Source organism: Prinia subflava, chromosome 3 (genome assembly GCF_021018805.1).
Source record: "Prinia subflava isolate CZ2003 ecotype Zambia chromosome 3, Cam_Psub_1.2, whole genome shotgun sequence".
Lineage (NCBI taxonomy): Eukaryota > Metazoa > Chordata > Aves > Passeriformes > Cisticolidae > Prinia > Prinia subflava.
This window is the reverse complement of record NC_086249.1, coordinates 33,131,886-33,152,042: the sequence shown is the minus strand read 5'-3', so window position 1 is coordinate 33,152,042 and position 20,157 is coordinate 33,131,886. Positions and strand designations below refer to the sequence as shown.

Genomic DNA, 20,157 nt, shown 5'->3' with positions numbered 1-20,157 from the left:
TTGAATTTGAGTCCACATGGATACAAATTTTGTTTTATCCTTTGGCTTAAGTAATGCATACCTGTGAAATATGTCCCTTTCCTTGAATTATCATTCCTGACACAAAAAGATATTTTGCTAGGGTATTTTTGACCAACTACTCTCAGTGCCTTCTGAGCTTCAGAGCTATTAAGAATAGAGCTCAAATTTTACCTTAGGGTATTTTAGAGGATGACTGAAGAGCTTGCTAAAGTCAGCATTGTTGGAACTGTGTGGCTACAACAGCTTTGAATGTGAAACTGTCACCAACTATGAAAAACAGTAATGTTTAAAATACATTTCTCAGATATATTGCCAGTTTGAAGTCTCACTCCAGAAGAAATCATTTGCAGGTTGTTTCACTGACTAATTTCACTCGTAGGGTTATTTCTGGAAGATATACTCTGTTACAAACGAAAATATTTGGAACCATCTTGCTTCTCCAATTTTTTTTATTTCTTGTGTGATCTGATTTTAATACAAATCAGAAATTTTAAGTTCTATAATGAGAATGTCCTGATATAACAGATTAAATTCTAAGGCACTGAGACAGCAATGTTGTTGTAATTTCTTTTTGTGTGGTACCAAGACAGTTTTCCTGATGTTGTTGATTTATAGAGACGAAACTCTCAGATTTGATTGATCTTTGCAGAGTTTAGGCATCTGGTGATTTGAAGTGAACAAGATAGCATATGGAAGCTGATCTCTGGAAAGCTTTTACAGAATGAGCTTTGATTTCATTTTTCTCCTGACTTCAATCATTAACTGCTTTTGCGAAATATGAGCATTAAGATGTTGTGAAGCTTTGCAACCAGCAGAAAATGTATATTATATATGTGGTCTTCCATGTTCAAATAGTATATACTTTCAAAGCATAGGAAAAAGCTGCAGTGGAGGGAGATCTCTACATAGTTAAGTTGGCTGTTTATCCATATATTTCACTGTAAAAAGCTTAAGAACAATTGAAATGCTTTGGTAATCTGTGATCTTATAACTTACTTCAGTTGGGTTATTGTGTATGAAATACAATGATGTTTTCAGCTGACTGAGGGGCCATCAACCAAAGCACAAAGGAAAGAAAGAAGTTTCATTCTTCCATCTTTTCACAAGTCACTAATACATCATAATGACTTTTGATAAACAATATCTTATTTTCTTGCCTGTTGAGCAAAGGGTATTATTTCCTTTCACAAACATGTGTGGGAAGAAATTGGGAAAAAATGGCTAGTTACACTGTTTAGATATGACTGACAAATCACAAATGTCATCAGAGAGTTGTTTGTGCCAGACTTTCCATTTATTTCCACTGATGCAACATATACTTGTACGTATTGGTAGATAAGACCTGGAATGTTTTGTGCGCTGCAATAAAAGGTGAATGGACTTTGATCATTTGAGAAAAGAAGGATTTTCCACTTATTTGTGACCCTGTGCCCTAGAGTGTGCTGCTCTCAAAAACAGCCTCTCCACTAATTCCAAATGACTTCAGAATAGGCCTTTTCATTGCTGTAGCTCAAGAGCATCCCTCTGGAGAGCCATTGCATTTTGAAAGCAATTGGAAAATTTGCTTAAACAAAAGATCTCATACTATCTTGTGAGAAAATTAGTGTCTTAACACACAAATAGGCAATCATCAGTCTGCTTTTCTGTGTCATTTCTTCTTACCTGAAGCTGGGTAATCATCATCATTTTCTCTTATTTCCTCGACAGATATAAGAATAGTTTCTTATTTTTAAGAAATCAACTGATCTGTGAATAATGCCATTGATTTAAATCAAAAGACTGTTGCAGTGTGATTAAGGACTGCTAAATTTTACTGTCTTCTTAAGAAATTATTATTATTATTATTATTATGGAATATTGTGTAAGAATATAGTATTTGAGAGAATTAGTTTAATTTATTTTAACTTTATGAATAAATCATATGATCACACTTCAGAAGTCCAATATTCTGTATTCTCAGTACATCAACCAGTGATTTATTCCATGGAATCATCAGCCTGATAATGCAGTAACATTTAATATTCTTTTAATTGTTCTCTATAGTCTTAATACTTTATAAAAATATTGTGAAAAATAATGCAATTACAAAAATTAAGCATTCTGGAGGACACTATGCCTAGCCACATATTGCAAGTTATATTTGTGAATTAGTGAAAGATTCCTTGATTTTGCATTTGTGTTAATTTTAGTACTATGAAAAATAAACTGCTAATGTTCAGAGAATAGGGGATTTCCAGTATAAATGTGTAGGAAAAATCTACATATTATGGGATATTACAGTACTCTAGCAATATCTGGTATCAGTGCAAAATAATTTTAACATAACACAGCTGGCTGTGACTGGGCCTTACACCAGTTCTTACTGCTTGTTGAGTCCAAGTAGATCCTGACTTGTGCTGAAGGAAGACACCATTGACGAGATCCTGCTTGTGTAAATGAAGTACATGAGTCAATAACAAGCCATGTAAACCCAAATAAATAAAAATGCAGAACAGCTACTGAAAACACATGTATTACAGATGCTCAATAAAACTTAGCCCAAAGTTTTAGCCAAAAAGGCTGCAGATTTGCAGGTAAAGCCTGAAGTAAATAAGGTAGACTAATTTCCACAAAGAGAATGTTTTCTTTTTGGCTCTTCTCATGAGACCATTTTCATGGGAGGCTTCAGGCAAGGCTCCTCTCCTCAGCTGTGCAGGAGAAAGTTGTGGGTCAAGAGAAGGATGGGGAGAGATCACTTACCAATTACTGCCATGGCCAAAACAGACTTGACTTGAGGAAATTAGTTTAATTTATTACTAATCAAATCAGAGTAGGATAATGATAAGTATAACCAAATCGTAAAACCTTCCCTGCTGCTTCTTCCTGGGCTTAACCACTCTTGAATTCCCTGCCTCTTCCCCTCCTGACTCTTCCAAAGGGAGTAAATATCTGAAGTGTAAAATTTCTAGATCTTGAAACTGACTTTTGATCTACAGATTTTAGGCTTAAAGGCTTTAATACTCAAAAGAATTGTAGGAGTCAAAATGCTGAAAATGGGGAGGCTCATCAAATGCTCTGCCCTTTAGGAAATTCACATCTCCAAGTTAGCTGCAGGTCGGTATTTGCGTTTGTTATGAATTGGTTAGAGTTGGTGCTGTGGATGTGTGTACAGACAGCTTTTCATTAGCTCCACTCAGCCTCTCAGCCTGTCCTGGGTAAGCTGGCTGTGTTCCAAAAGCAAGGGGTTGTGTCAGCAGCGTGCTGAGCCCGAGCAAATATTTTCTGCTCCTCGGCAGGGAGCTGAGGCAGAGCACTGCTGGGGCAGTCCTGTGATTTCTGGGGCTGGCTGGCCTGTGATCTGCCTACACACAGTCCTGGGAAGCTGTGCAAAGCTCTCCTGAGGTATCCAAGGACAGGAATCTGCAAGCCGAGCAGGGAGCTTCGTGAGGCAGCATTTCTCAATATTTTTAGTGATCACTTCTGTTGTCCTTTGCTGTGAAGGCTGGGTCTCCCATTTCCATCCATACTCCCACATGCCCCATCCCACCACGTTCCCTCCAGGCTTTGGTGGCCCCATGCTTCAGTGGAGAATAGATAAGACCCTGGGAACATCTTATTTCTTGTCAGCCTATGTAATTGAAACAACTTGCTTAGCTGCTTTCTTCAATTTGTACTAGAAAAGTCAAGGCAATAGAGACTGACCGTGTTTTGGTTTTAAAATATTACCTTCAACTTTTTTTTTTTTCATTTTCTTTACTACCATATCCAGGAAAAATCAGTTAGGTGCAGTGAAGAAAATGGAAGCTAAACAGATCCTTTAATGTGCACAGAAATGTGAATATTCACTGCATCTGACTGTTCCCTCTCACACTATTTTCTATTTATAGTTAAGTTAAAGGCATTTTAATGTATTCATTTGCTTTCCATTTCTTGATGGTTGTAAAATAAGTACTTTTTGGAAAATGACACCCTTAACCTTACACTCCTAAATCAGGCCAATGCATTCTTCCCAAATTTGTTAATGCAGTGTATAAGAGACTGTCTTTTACTGGCACCTCTCAAGTATGCTACTTAGAGCAGGTTATGGATGAAAAGTCTCCTAATGATGTGCTGAATTATACTGAACATACTAAAAGATCAATCTTTTAAAGAAATATAGAGAAAATATAATTTTAAAGGCCTGGTGCAGTTCTCACTAAAACCAGCTTGATATATTTACAGTGACTTCAGTGAGAGGTAGAATGGGTCTTTCTTATTATATCTAACTTAAGAATGATTGGACTGGGAATAGAAGAAATTTCTTCTCCTCATGTTCTGAAAATTTATACTGCACCAAGAGACCAGAATTGATTAATCCCAATATCAAATTCTAATGATAGAGTCTTTTATCAAAGCTGCAAAAGTACTTGATATGTGGGGTAATAAAATTCAAAGCAAAGTAAAAATACCAACAGAGGACTCTAATTCTCATCGGTTTCCTTGGTATGGTGCTGGCAGGAATTTCAAGCAGATTTATATACTTAAGATAAATTAGGGAAAGAGTCAGATTCTCTAAGTCCTAAAGGTGAAAAATTCTGCAAGCTGTAGTGCATGGGCTAAGAGATCTTTGAATCACAGGAATTTTAAGATACCTAGGTTGGTGGTGAAATGTCATATCTCTTAATGCTTGCTATATATATCTGTTCTCACGGATCAAAGGGGAAAGCTGCTTCTGCTGCTCCTTGCCTACTGTTTTCATGAATAAACATATGCACTTTTTTAACCATTTCAGTGCTTTTTGCTAAAAAACAGTTTCCACAAAGAAACAAGTGAGCCTGAATCTGAGAAAGAAAAGTACTAAGCAAGAAATATCATATAAGTAAGAGTACTTTCTGCTGGTAGGTCATCTTAGGCAGATGGGAGAGATCATGTTCAAGAGAGAAGCTCTTGTTAGGAGGTGAACTCTGCTAGTGGAAGGATAAGGTGAAAGACTGATTCATGCACCTGCACAAATCTTGGGCTGAAGACAGTAGAACTAATCAAAAAAGTAACAGCACTGTGGAAAATGGCAACATCTCTGCTCCCTTCAGTGTACTGACACATACCTCCATAATCTTGCTTGGCTGACATTGACAGAAATAAATAAAAATTATCTGTCTTTAACAAACTGACACATATTATTTGTCAGTTACAAAGTTTTTCATAGGCATGAGATAATTAGAGATTTGATTATGTCAATATATGTAGCATTTAGTTTTAACCAAATGTTTAAGAAACATTAATGAGAAATGTAATTTTTTCATTTGTCTTCCACAGAGAGAGAATATTAAATATGGAAAATTTCCCTTATACTTTGACTGATCTGTTGTAATTAAACTGTGGTGAGACCATAAGTACAAAAATGCATTTTGCTTTGAAATGCGAAATTAATGCAAGTGTGTGGCTTGGAGCATGTTTATTGCTACTACCACTTCCACAGTTCACAGACCTTGAGCTTGTTGCCCAGAGTGGCTGTGGATGCCCCATCCCTGGAATTCTCCAGGGCCAGGCTGGTTGGGGCCCTGAAAAAGATGGTCTAGAGGAAGATGTCCCTGCCTGTGTTGGAGGGGTTGGAACTTGAGGACCTTTACTGCCCCTTCCAGCCTAAGCCATTCTATGATTCTGTTACTCTAAACAAATGAGCATGTCTCTGAAAACTGTTTCCACTCCTCTGCTCCTGAGCAAAGCAGACTTTCTTAACACTGATACTGCACGTTTGTAGCTCTGTGTTGTTGGAGTAAGATGGGCAGCTGAGTATCTGCACAGGGTATCCTGGCTTTTAATAAAGTAGCATAGACCTGTATTTTTGATAGGTAAAACTTTAGCTTGCTAATAAAGGTGTGTGCAACCTGAAAACGATCTTAGGGGTGAAATAGATTTTGCAGTAAGATGAAAACCACACAATCATAGAATACCTTGAGTTGAAAGGGACTCATAAGGTTCATCAACTCCTACTCCCTGCTTCTCACAGTACTACCTAAAATGAAACCATAGGGCCAAGACCATTGTCCAGACGCTCACTGATTGATAGGTGTTTTAGGTAAAATGTTTTCTGGATGCTGCCAGGGTGCTGCAAGTGCCAGGGCCCCCTGAGTGCTGGGAGATGTGTGAGTCTGAAGGGTAAAGGGGCAGCACTGGCAGCCAGGACCTGTCCCAGACCCCAGACTGAGAGTGTGGGGCAGCCCAGCACCAGCACTGCCACCTCCCTGGGGCTGGGGATGCAAAACACTGATACTGGGCTAGGTCTCAGGTCCTTGGATGGGCCAAGCAGAGCAGGGCTGTGAGAGCATGGCTGAGGCAGGACTGACAGCCCAAGGGGCTCACGTGGGGTCCAGGGCCCTGGGCAGGGCCAGGGGTGTCCTGGGAGGCTGGACAGGGACTGTCAGGCCAATGGTGCCTTTAGGACTCACACAGGCCATGTTTAAGTATATGAAGATGTTTATTGATGGGAAAAAATGAATCTGTTCTTGGTGTGTTGATGTTGAAAGGGATTTTGAAATTCTCTTGGGAGCACCGGCGAGTTTCTTCTTGTTTAGCAACTGTCTGGTGTTGCCCATGCCATGTTCTGCCTGTCTGCTGTGCTGAGTTCACACATTCCTCTGCCTGAGAGCATCTGTAAGGGAAGCTGACCAGGGAGCACATAGGGTTGAATTCTGACTCTTTGCTGTCTTGTGAAAATAGATGTTCCTTTAAAGGAATCCTTTTTCCCGTTGTTTTTATTCCACAGGGCTAGATTTATCTTGGGCTTATCCAAGTAGCAGTCAGGAGTACCTTCTTAAAAGCAATTTCTGTGTCTTGAAGCAAGAAAAGATAAACTGCAAATCGTCGTGACCTTTTTCAGGTGGAATCCACTATTGCCTTTTGTTTATCTAGTTGGTTTGGCAGACTAATGACTGAAGAGTCATCTTCTTTACCTCTTCCCCTTTCCCCCTTTCACATGTCCTTACAGATGGCTCCATGCTTTTGATATGTCATGCATACCTATGTTTCTTTTGGAACAGATCCTATCTGACCCTAATTTGCTTGCTTCTAATCTGCTACGTTTACTCTTTTGATACCAAGAAATTATTTTAGAGGTCCAAGTTTACAGCTGGAAGATATTAATGTTTCTCTCATTATCACTTTCTCTTTTACATTATAGAAAATGAATGTATTCCCACCAAAATTTGGATTTCCTAAAGGCACAATATCTTTGCTGCTCATCTGGGTTTGTGAGGTATCTGTGATGTACAGAAAATGTTACATTTGGTCACTTTGGTCTGAAGACTGTTGCACATTATGAAACACTCTAGGGTTTGCTATAAATAATGATAAATTTTTAACAGTCACTTTGCTGCTGTGTGGAATAATATTCTTTTGACAGTGCAGTGAGCTGGAAATACAAACTTGTAAGCAAATGCTGAGAGTTACAATTTCACAAGAACCCAAGCATATCCTGAGTTGTGCTGAGCAAACCTAGTCTAGTTTATTCAGTTGTGTCAGGCATCGATTGAAAAGCTATTTTTCATTTCTTTGATGATGATATATATTTCTCCTAGGTTTTGATTTTTTTTCAATAAAACAGGGGTGTAATGGAAGAGGGTAGTTTGTTATTTTTTTCTACAGATAAAATAGCAAATCAGGGTTTTGTTAGAATATGATTTTTTTTATTTTTATGGATCTTTCTCCACAGCTAGTTCTGCTGGCTGTGGCTCTAACTCTGTGCAAGCAGAGCAGGAGTATTGGAGAGGTTTTAATAGCTGTTCCTTTTTCTGTCTTAAGAGTCAGAGTCATGCTCTGCTTATCTGGTGGTCAGCCAGCCACAGAGATGCAGTAATTTTACAGGCATACCAAGTCTTCATTTTACTGAATTGAGGTTTGGAGCATTTAAAATAGAAGTCTGTTAGACCCAATAGAGAACTCGTATTTCCCTTAATGTACATAAAATATTGGCATTTAGGTGCCTTTCAATGCACAGGAGTACATTTACTCTTATGAATTAAGTTTATACTGGTAGGAGGTAGACTTAACAGACTGGTACAGGCATGTATGTCCAAGCCTTGTGCTCCCTTCACAGCAGAGAAATGTAAGTATTTTCACACATGGGGCAAGACTCATTTGACCATGATTTAGATGTCTCATGTAGATCACACAACTTTTATTCCAGAAGCACCTGTTTCTGTTGTTGCCTGTAGAAAGAGTTGTAAACTGACTGAAGCAATGAATTCCACACTGACACTACATTATTTATCCCAGAAATAATTTGTGTAGTTTTTGTTTGAATGCAAAATGATATCCTGCTATTTTTCTCGTTCCTGTTCCCACCTAGATTTCTGTTAAGTCACTGATTCATTCCTCTCCTTTCCAGACAGACTTAGCATGTCTGACAGGTCTCACAAATCTCCATTAATGCATAATCCAACTCCTCACCATAGTCTAACTCCTCATCAATGATGTTCCATTCTCACTCTCCCTATGAATACAAGAATATTCCATACTGAACTATTTTTTTTCCAATTTGAGCCTTTTACTTTGTGTTCATGCCATAGACTGAGGTTGGAAGGAACCTCTGGAGGTCATCTGGTTCAACCCTCTGCTCAAGCAGAGTCATCTAGAGTCAGTTTCCCAGGACCACATCCATATGGCTTTTGAGTATCTCCAAGGATGGAAACTCCACAATCTGTAGGAAACCTGTAGCAGTGCTTGGTCACCCTATATAAAAAAAGTGTTCTCTGATGTTCAGAGTGAGCCTGCTTTGGATAGTTTATGCCTGTGGCCTCTGGTCTTATCTCTGGGCACCACTGGAAAGAGTCTTGCTCTGTCACCTCTGATCCCTTCAGGTACTTATGTGCCTGGATAAGATCATCCTGAGCCTTCTCATCTCTGGGTTAAACAGTCCCAGCTCTCTCAACCTTTCTTCATAGGGAAGATGTCTCAGGTTCCTGTCATCATTGTTGACCTTTACTGGACGCTCCCCAGCATGTCCATGTGAGTCCTGCACTGTGGATCCCAGAAGTGGACACAGTACTCCAGGTGTGGCCTCACCAGTTCTGAACAGAGGGCAAGGATCACTTGCCTCCACCAGCTGCAACACTCCTCCTAATGGAGCCCAGAGTACTTCTTCTTAGCCTTTGATACAAATGCACATTGCTGGATCATGTTCAATTTGGTGTTCACCAGGATCCCCAGGGCCTTTTCTGCAAAGCTTTTGCCACTGGATTTCTAGAAAAGTTTGACCTCTTTGCATTAGCTTTAAGTATTTTTGAAGAGTTTCATATGCCCACCCTTAGATTTTTCTTCTTTGGGTTAAACCATCAAATGCTTTCAAATTTTTTTTGTAGGTGGTATTTTTTAGACCTTTCATTGCCTTCATTGCTTTTCACCAGACTCTCCAATCAATCCACTTCTTTGTTATACTTAAAAAAGAACATATTTGCCCTTCTAGTGTCTGAAAATCAGTGGTCACAGCATAAGGATTATTTTGCAAACTGTGTTTTTGTTTACATAGTCCTGTATAGTGTTTTCTTTCTAAATGACAGCATGACATGTTGGCTTACATTCATTTGTTCCACCCTGCACTCTGGGCCATCTTCTTAGGAACACTTAGCCTAGCTGTACTATTTGCATTTGGTTATTTCTGTCTAAACATATTTATTACCCTTGTTTTGAATTCCAACTTAAGCCCATTTTTCCAATTGAAGAGGGTTTTTTTTTTAATTCCAGTGTTGTCTGTCATACTTTCAGCCTTTCTAGATGTGTCGTGGAAACATAGCAAGCAAGTAATCACATTTCTTTCTGCAAGTGTCCTGTTGCCTTGTCTAGTGTTCACAAAATCCCCTAAGCCTCTAAGTGTGCAAATAATTATGAAATACTACACTGTAAATGTTCCTGAGACACTGCCATGTACCCTATAGGACATTCAGTTGTTTTATAGTTTGGGTTAGCAGCTGGACCTCCTTTCTGAAAGTCACCCTATACTCTTTGTGCCTTGAAGTGATGATGGTGATGGTGTTCAGGTTCAAGCTGATTTTGTCTCAGTCTTTTCATCCTCTGAATAACTGTGGTACGGATAAGGAAGCAGCTTTGTTTTCTCTGACTGAATTTGTTCATTGTATGAAATCAAGCATGCATATGCAATTGTGTATGAAAATGTGGCCTAGCACTGTAAGTTTCTAACCTAATCCCTATAAATAAAATGAAAAAAGAAGACTGTAATCATAGTTTGGGAGGGTTTATGCACTGATCAAAATCAAAGGAGCAGCTCCATTGAAATTTGTGGATTGCAGAGGCTGCAGAAAAGGTCTGGCCTTATTTCTCAAGGATACCATCCCATATTTCCTTAATCTTTTTGAGGAGATGTGCACACCTTCTCTCAGTCACTATTCTAAAACGCACATCTTTGTGCGGAGTAGTATCCTCACTTAGTGCAAGCAGTGAAGCTTTCCCCTGTGCTTTTCCTTAAAGATTAGGCAGCGGATTTGGCATTTGATTCATAAGCTTTTTGGTCCTGTAGGGTGGCTTGCATCCCGAGTATGCAGAGGGTGTGCAGAGGGTTGGGTATTGTGTACCTAATGAAGTAGCTGGTGGTGCACTGCTCAGTAGGAAGCTCTCCATGTTCTCAAAAAGCAGCTTGAGATCTGTCAGTATTTCTGAGCTGGGCCTTTGGTGAGAGAGGCTGAAAGAGTTCCTTAGAATCAGGAACTGTTTGCTCCCTTTCTGTGCAGTGGGTTTGCGGTGGAAGTAAAATTCAGCGATAGCTTTGTTGTTTTTCATCCCGGAGCTACTTAGGCTGCACTGTCATTTCACAGCGACATAAGACTGTAAAATATGATATATAATTGGTCTTTTCAAAATGTTCTCTTACACCACTGTAAATCAGGAGAATGTCCTCTGAAAATGGTAGAATTATTCTCATTTTATTCAGTGAGAATATAATTAAAGAGACAGGAAGGCAATGAAATGTAGCAGTAACGAAATACAACTGATGACAGAAATGTTCCCATCTTTCCCTGCTTACAAGAAAGATGGATGATGCCATTCTGATTGCCTGTAGGCTTATGGTAAAGCTGTCCAGCTTTGGGGAGGTGCCCAGAAGTGTGACTTACTATGGCAAGCTTCAGGCAAACCTGATATCCTATAACATCAGCTATATTTTAAGATACAAAGAAGAATAGAATATAAGACGCAAGAAAAATCAAAGAAAAGAGATGGAGGTCATGCTGGATCACAGTTGCAGACTGAAGTCTGCTAGAAAATGTCTGAATCATCTCTGAAACTTCCTGGGAAATGAAAGGACTTTGCAAAAACTGAGAAGAATGATGCAGTCTTGGCTCTTCTCTACTGTTGTTCTTTATGAGACCTAAGTGTTTCTCCCCAGGAAGGCTGGGGCAGTTTTTTGTCTGCTGTCCTGTTCCCTGATAGGGCAACTTGAAGAGACTGGCAGGCCATTTTCTAAAACATCCATCAGTCATCAAGAGAGAGCAGGACGACAGAATCACTAATGTAACATGAAAGAAGTCATAGGAAGCATCAACAATTTCAGTTAAGCAGAACAAGTGATAATAATATTCAGGGGATAAAGCTGAAATATCACTGAACTTTTGACAGTTTTAGGAAGCTAATCAGTTGTGTAGGGAGAAGATCTTTGCAAAAAGTTTCTAAAAATGCTCTGGAAACACTGAACCTTCTTGAAGCAAGGGGTCAGCTCACTTGGTTATTATTAGTTAAGCATTTTACAGGGTTTTCTGTCTTTTTTCCTTTTCACACATAAGTCTCAAAGTGTGTTACAGAGTGGTCAGTAGCATTGTTCCTGCTGTGCTGAAAGGCCAAATAAGAAGTCAGGGTTGATAATTTGCCTAGGGTTACCCAGAAGCAGAGCAGAGGACTCCAGAGTGCCTGTTTAGTGCATTATTTACTCAGTCAGTGTTTCCTGAGAAAAGTCCACCTGGGGAAGGTTGGCACGATATATTAACACAGACTGAGATCACATCAAAGAGTTTAACACCTCAAATTGACAAAGGCAAAGTGGGAGCACAGGGGGATGCATTATTTTCTTCTAGTCTCACAGCAGGTTAACAGAAGAAACACAGCTCCAAGCCAGGTGCCTTGTCTTGCTGACAAGCAGCTCAACCCCAGGCCAGGCTGGCTCAGCCAGGGTCTGTGGTCACGCTCTCTCCTCCTGAGCTGAAAACACCCTGTTTTCACCTGGAGATGGAAGAGGCAAGTGATAATATGAGACACTTCTATTTTGCACAAGAGAGAAATTCTACAAACAAAAAACTCTCTGGCAAAGGGGAACAAAATAGGAAGAGAATTTAGAAATACTGTACCATGTATTTCATATTTGGCAACTTGTACTTTGGAGTTCAAACAATTATGCGTGTGCGCTTTTGAAAGCATGAGGCTGCATGCGTGAAGACATCCCATTTCCCAGGGACCCATGTTTCAAAAGTAGAAAAAGAACACTTAGCCATGGAGCATTATATCAGCTCATGTAGGTAGCTGACTAGTTATCTCACAGAGATGAATGTCCCAGAGTGAAGCTGAGGAAGCAAGGCTTAGAAATGTAAATATTAGTAGATGTGCAGGAACATAAATAAGAAAATTTGGCAATTTTAATGACTTGCATTTATTTCCACTTGCTGAGTTCCCTGGCTGACATGAGAAGCTGCATGTTAGGTTGCTAGCAGGGAAGGCAGAGTGCAGTAGGGACAGGATAGGTTCAATTCCCATACTGCCATGGAGTCTGCACTGACAAAAAAAACCTAATAGAAAGAAGAGCTTCCTAAAATCTCCCAAAAACATGGAAGTACCATGTAGGATTACCTGTCAACTCAGCAGGAGCTTTCAGGCCACTGGACAATGAAATCACATCATTATTACAGACACCTCTGGATTCCCTGATGGAGGCTTTTATATTTTGCTTGGTAGGATTATGGCTGGAAAGAGGATTAAATGGTAAGTGAATCAGTGAATCATGTGACAGCAATCAAATGCCTACATGATGAAAGAAATGGTGACTGGGGGAGGCTTTTCATTTCAAGAGATTGTGTGGAACAGAAAACACAGATACAAGGCATTATGGTGCCTAACATTGCTTAGATGCACAGGACTGGTGTGTTGTGGCTGTATTGACTATGAGATCCTATGGGTAAGATCTCTGAGTATTTTAGATCACCTAGCACAGTATTGCCCTGGTCTTTGTGAAGTCCTGGAATGAAAATATCAATGGGATTGTTTTTCATGACAGAGGCTGTGGCAAGCTGTATTTACAATGTGATACAGATTGTCTGATTTAATTTAGTTTTCAGTATCCATTTCAGTCTGGTGGTTTTGTGTGCTGGACTGCCATCATGGAGCAGGAGGTAACAATCCACAGCCTCGGTGATATCAGCCCTTGGACAGCACTCAAAACATCTAGCCATTTAACAGGCAAATGCAAAAGCTATAAACCAGTGTGATGAACCACCTGATGCTCCTTCCCTCTACTGTACCTTCTGCTGTTCCACAAATACAAATTGGATGAATCTTTATTAACAAGAAATCTGCAGATTCTAACTGAGTGTCAGCCTTCAACTCTGCTGCATGTATGAGAAGGAAAACAGGAAACAGGAGGACTACTACTATATTTCCATGCTATTTGTTATTTTATAGAGTTGTTTTTCACATCTGTTTTTATTTGATACCTCTATAAAATCCCACTATTGACTTGTATTAGATATTTTGCTGAAAAAGAGCAGAAGGTACTTAACTTCACTAACCTGCTTTCAGACAGTTGCAATTTCTCTTTACTTCCTTTTTTTGTAATTTATAGCTAAGTAACAGAGAAAGAACAACTCTGACATTTGCTTGTAAGGCCAGGTACATTCCAGGAGCATTATTTAGATGGCACTCTGAGAATACACATTATTGTTTTCTTATTTAATTGGGTACAAATAAAATCCAGCATCTGATTTGGGAATAATTTTGTGTCAGTTTAGGTTATTTTCTGACTCAATTTGGTGAGCAGACTGTGAGTCTCATTACTTGATTAGGTGAGTGCAAGAGGCTTCTGTATAAAAGGCTGCAGTTAATTGTTTTAGCTGAAAAGACAGAGAAAGTAGAATGAGGGTCCACATCTATAAGCTGATCTTTCCCCTTGTCTAAACTTTTTTTTTTTTTTTTTTTTTTTTTCTTTTTTTTTTTTTTTTACTTTTATAGGTGATGGAAATTAAAGGTCAAATGATTCATGTGCCAGAATCAAACTCGATACTGTTTCTGGGTTCCCCCTGTGTGGACAAGCTGGATGAGCTGATGGGCCGAGGCCTCCATCTTTCAGACATACCTATCCATGATGCTACCCGTGATGTCATATTGGTTGGGGAGCAAGCAAAGGCGCAGGATGGCTTGAAAAAACGAATGGATAAGCTGAAGGCAACGCTGGAATGTACACACCGAGCCCTGGAAGAGGAGAAAAAGAAGACTGTAGATCTTCTTATTTCTATTTTCCCTGAAGAGGTGGCTCAGCAGCTGTGGCAGGGGCAGCAGGTTCAGGCCAGGAAGTTTGATGATGTCACCATGCTCTTCTCGGACATTGTTGGCTTCACTGCCATCTGTGCTCAGTGCACACCCATGCAGGTCATCAGCATGCTCAACGAGCTCTACACGCGCTTCGACCACCAGTGTGGATTCCTTGACATCTACAAGGTAATGGCTCAAGTCCTAACCTAGCAAAAGATAACTGAAACAAAGGCAGAAAAAATCCCAGTACCTTTCTTCCTAAATTGCAGACTTTCCTTAGAAAAATATGAAGGCAGTATTTTTGTTTTATGTGCAAAAACCCCCCAGATCTGAAATATGTCCTTTGAAACGCAAATGTTTCAATATGCAACTGTCATCATGGTACTCGCATGGGAATGAAGGCCTCATATTCCCATTTTCTTACAGAAATATACAGCTCCTGTAAGATAGCCTGGTTTCCTTTAGATGACACATCCTAATGATGAAGAAGTGCACAGTGATGAATCCTAACCCAAGCTGCAGCTCTTGGAAAGCACTCACTTTCAACTTGAATAGTTTAGGGTTTAGGCATTTATCTTTCCCTGAAAGAACTAAAATTTTCCGTAAGGAGCAGAGCATTCACTTAAAAAAGTTATTACAAGAAACTTCAACTTCCACTGAAAAACAGGAAGAGGACAGCAGATGTCTGTGCACGGTAAATGTAATGAATGGGACATGGTGCTGGTGCGCCATGCTCCAAAGGAAATGTCACACATGTTGGTGCCATTAGAGAACTCATCTTCACTTCTCTCAAATGGATTTGGTGTCCAGTATGTATTTGAGAGAAAAAACAGGGGAGGTAGAACTTAATAAATGCACTGAAGTAATCAGCAGTGTAATTATCCTGTGAAACCTACAGACTGTTTTGTATATGGAATGCCTTTAATTTTGTGATAGAAGAACTAGAGTGAGTTTCTTTTTATATGTTAATGCACAAGAGAAAAGAGATGTGGTTGTAAAATTATATATTGACTTTATTATATGCCTGAGGTTTGCAAACTAACAGTTTTCAAACTATTTCATATAGTATTTGTTGATAGACTGTAGAGGAAAAGGTCTCACAAATGTCCTGCTCCTTTCATTTCCAGCCTTTAATGCACTTTAAAAGGAATTGAAAAATAAATCCTACCCACCTAAATAATAATCATGGCTGAAAAGTTACAGCATATACCACAGATGGAACTGAAAATGGTATAGCTAAAGGTTGGTAGGACAGTTTGCCGAAGTAAACAAGCACACTGTAAAGAAGTTTTGGGCTCCTGGTTTAGGGGTTTGTTTTACTAATGCTCAGAAGCCAAAGGCCATCTTGGGACATGAATGCAGTGGAAGGTACCAGCCTCATTTGAAAATTGTTACGATGATACTGTCGGAGAAGATGGTGAGTGTGATCTCAGTTTGTGTTAGCCTAATGTTGCTGCACTGGTTTATGACCCAGCTTCAAGAACAGGACTTGATGAACTTCTAACCTAGAGTCAGGAGGGATACCTAGTGACCTTGCTTCACGTGCCGTGTGTTTACATGGGTGTACTCACTGTGCTCCCAGGTGATTAATTTCAGCTGTTTGGAAGCATTCAGAATATCTTTTGTTGAAAATTGTGGTTGCATGGGAATAGGATATAAAGTATGCAAAACTCTATGATCTAACTGTAAAGAAGGTTGGTTGAGTCCTGTGAGAATACTAAGAAGGAAGATTTCTGCTTAGATCGTGAATATTATATCATTTAGACCATAGCTTTCTGCCTTTTGGGCTACTGTGGCTAGAAAGACGTTACTTTATGAAAAGACTGTCCTGTGAAATAAGGCCATAGCTGTTGAGATAGGCAAGATGAGATTTTTGCTTTTTTAAAAAGGAAAGCACTTCCATGTTGAGACTCCCATGTAGTTCTGTGAGCAAAGGTATGAATAAAACCTGTTTTTCTACGGAAGAATGGCTTACAGCTCTAACACCCTTTCTCTGCTGCTGTTGCCATAATATAGATATTTCCCTCTCAGATCCTTTCATCCTGAATTTTCCTTATCTCCCTACTACTCCTCCCGTCCCTGGACCCTGCCTACGTGTCCCTTGATTCCCACCATCCCACCACTGCTCACTCGTGAGCAAGGCAGCGCACAATTTGGCTGTTTTGGAGCTGTATGTACCTTTTTTCTCCCCTCCAAATGTTTTTTAGGTTTTTTTTAACCAGAAGTCTAAAAAAATTTCTGAGGGATTAAGTAAAAATTACTCACTTTAGCACTACAGAGTGAAAAAACTCAAGCATGAACCCTTTTTTTGTTTCACTAGAGAATCAGGCTTAAAATAAAATAGCAATCCTTTTGAAAGAAAACATTTGCATTTTAAAATGAAAATAGCTTGTGTGTTTGTATATTTTTCATTTGTTTCACATAACATTCTGGAATAAATTTTTTTGCTAGGAATGGTCACCACCACAACAATTATGATTTTTGAAGTTATTGTCAGGTAGTGAATTTTAGATGCTTAATCACCATTATTTGTACCCAGCCCGCCTCAAAGATATACTCATGTAACTAGGCTACAGAAATTTATCATGTAACCTAAATACATCAGGCTTTAAATTTGCTTATTTTTAAGCAGCATGGCAAGAATAATTTGCAAAGATTATTTGTTGGGTGCATCTGAATACCAAGTTAACAATATTGTAAACAGAAAATTGAGTAAAATGCAATAAATAAATCCATGGTGTGAATTATTTACCCAGCTTTACTGTTACAAAATTTTGTATTCAGAACCTCACTGCTTCTAATCCGGCAGTGAACCTGATATTTTCATTTGTCTCATGCAATTTGTCCGGGGATGTTTATAGAGAAACATGGCACAGAAAGAACAAAGATCCTCACATTTAACTAGTCAGACATAGAGGGCAGGCAAAATGAGCTCTTGGATAAAGACTGAAAATGCTTGAGAGCTGAAGGGTGATGAGTTAGACTTTGAAATTTCTTGGAAATCAAAGTAGTATAACAACTGATGAGGTAGGGAAAGCTTATCCAGTGGATGGAGGCACAGGTAAGAATGACACAGACAGATGATGGGCTCAGAAAATGAATTTCACTGCAGCATTTGGAATGGATGGCAATGATGACAGATTATATTTGTCCGGGTTGAGGGAGAACATTGCTGTAATTGAGATGCACGGTGTTATGAGCCTGGGTGACAGTTCTAGAAGGATCTGTGTTTCAGAGAGTGAAACCTGGGAAAGAATCTGGTGACATACAGCCTTGGTGAAAAGATCAGGAGGGACATGTTCGTGGTAATCACAGAAGAACAAGGAGGTGAAAGAACTGAGACTTGATGATGCATTTGGAAACTGGTGCTGCTGACTATCAGAGCTAATTATATCTGGCTTGGAGTTGAGAAATGGGACAAAGAGTCAAGCAGGGAGTGCATTTCAGATCAGTGTAGCTGCAGATGCTTGGCAAGTGTTTGGTGTTTGTGGACATGCAAGTAGAAGCATGGACTCCAGGAGCAGAAGTCATGGGAGAGATATCTCAGAAAATTTTGAAAGCTGTGGCTTTGGGTAAAATATATACTTGTTGGCCTGACTGTTTTGATCTGTTTTTCTCTGCATCTGAGTTTCTGTTGTTTATTAGCCAAGTACTGGGAAATGATACTTCAGTTAAGCCATCTCTTTATCAAATAAACTATTTAGATATGCTGCAGCCATGTCTTCTGGCATTTAAAACTTAACTCTGCAGTCTGAGATCTTCCCTGCTCAAGATTCCCACAGCTTCTGTTTCTCCTTCATGTAATACTTATTTGACATTGGATCATTTCAAATATTTGTTTCCTGTTGAATCTTTCTGCCTTTGCAGGCCTGCTTTCTCAGCTCTTTCCCCGTTTCCTTTCTGAAACATTTCCCCCTTGCACCCTTTAACTGCTGTGTAAAGGCAGCATTTATTTTGCTTTTGAGTGCGTGGTTTTATATGTTGGCTGGGTGATGTCAAGCCAAACAGAGCAGAACCAGGCCTGATCCTGTAGGTGTTAGTTTCTTTGTCATTTCTCTAAACAGGGCATAATTCATCCTTGAAGACACCGCAGATTTTCCCTGACACTATCCTTCACTTTCTGTGAATTGCTAAGTCCCACTTTCCTTGTCTGAGCAGAGGGTCGTAAATGTTTTCTGAAAATGAACTGTGGTCAGCTGCCAGAATTTCTTTGCTATACATCTTTATCATAAATGTTTTAATCGAAAGTTTATTGAGAAAGTTTATTTTTTATATAAGAAAATATAATTACACACATTCATTTAGCAGTCAAAATCCACAACTTTGTTGTGTGAATTCCTGCTTTCTTTTTGGTTTCATTATTTAGCTAAACTGGCACTCTATCTGAGTGGTACCACACACATCTTCCTTGGGCTTTTATTCCTGGCAACATGATACACTTAGTATGTTAGATCTTTGTTTTCTGATTTTATATGCCTAACACTGTATACAGGCTTAATGTTTGCTCGTTGTAAGGACCCAAGACTAAAAAATGATGGGAAATCTGGACTATCCTGCAATCATTTAAGACTGATACTCACCAGTTTTGAAAAATGTTGTTTATATTTAGGTTGTGATATAATGCTTTTAGGAATGTAATTTTAAGCTCCCATTTTCTATGAATATCACATTACATTTCTGTACTGATAGTTTTAGCTGCAGAAATCTGTGTTCATTTTACAGAAAATACCAGTACATTCTCAGTGCCATGACACTCCTCTCTTGAGAACTAATACATCCCGTACCCAAATGCATGTTCTCAACCTTATTATCAGTACTAAAATGACTAAAGAATATTTCAATAAGCAGGGTCATGAGCTTCAGACTATTCTGAAGTTTTCTATGCTTTATGTTTTGTAAGTTAAAAAAACATAGTCTCCAAGTTTTCATGTAAAATCTATGGCCACTATTTTGCCATCTTTCCATCCAGTTGTAACTTTTTAAGTTCTGTGCAAATACATGGCCATTTTGAGAAGTTTTGAAATTCTAAACTTCAGCTTAGGCATTTCCAAAATTCAGGAAATGCAATTAAGATATGTAAAACGATAGTGATACTCTTAAATGAACAATACAATACACATATTGCATAAAATACATAAAATAATACACATAAAATATTACAAGATACCTTTTTTTAAAAATGGAATGGTGCACTTCTGAGGATTACCAGTGCACTAGGTGTTGCTTCTTCCTGATAGCTTACAGTCAGTGGGTTTTGAATGTGTAACAGATGAAAATGAGCAATAGAAAAATATTTCCATTTCCCAGAAGCTTGGTCTCTCCACCGTGCCACCCAGCCTGGTAGAGCTGCCTTCAGCACACTGCTGTGTTTGGGTCCCACCACAGAGGACTCCTGAACCTTCTTCCTCCTGTCCTTGAGCCGCCTATGACACTTTCTCCTCCTTGGAGTCTTTGCCCATACTTGGACTTGCTGGCACACTGGCATGTCTCACTCCAGTACGAAGTTAGAGCAAAGCCAGGGCAGCTATCTCTTTGGGGAACTCAGAGGTACTCTTGGGTCAAGTTAAGGAAAAAAAAAACAACCAACCAACCAAACAAAAAAAAACCAAAAAAAACCCCCCAAAAAGCCCACGAAAAAAAAAAAGAAACACAAAATGTTCC

At 39.2% G+C, this 20,157-nt stretch overlaps 1 protein-coding gene across 1 annotated transcript in view; it reads left to right on the top strand.

Moving 5' to 3' along the window:
- The window catches only part of GUCY1A2 (guanylate cyclase 1 soluble subunit alpha 2), a 135,815-nt gene that overhangs the window by 62,192 nt on the left and 53,466 nt on the right, over positions 1-20,157 (top strand). The window contains exon 5 of the mRNA XM_063394581.1: positions 14,197-14,682. Coding sequence (XP_063250651.1) covers positions 14,197-14,682 — 486 coding nt within the window. The remainder of the gene's footprint in view (positions 1-14,196; positions 14,683-20,157) is intronic.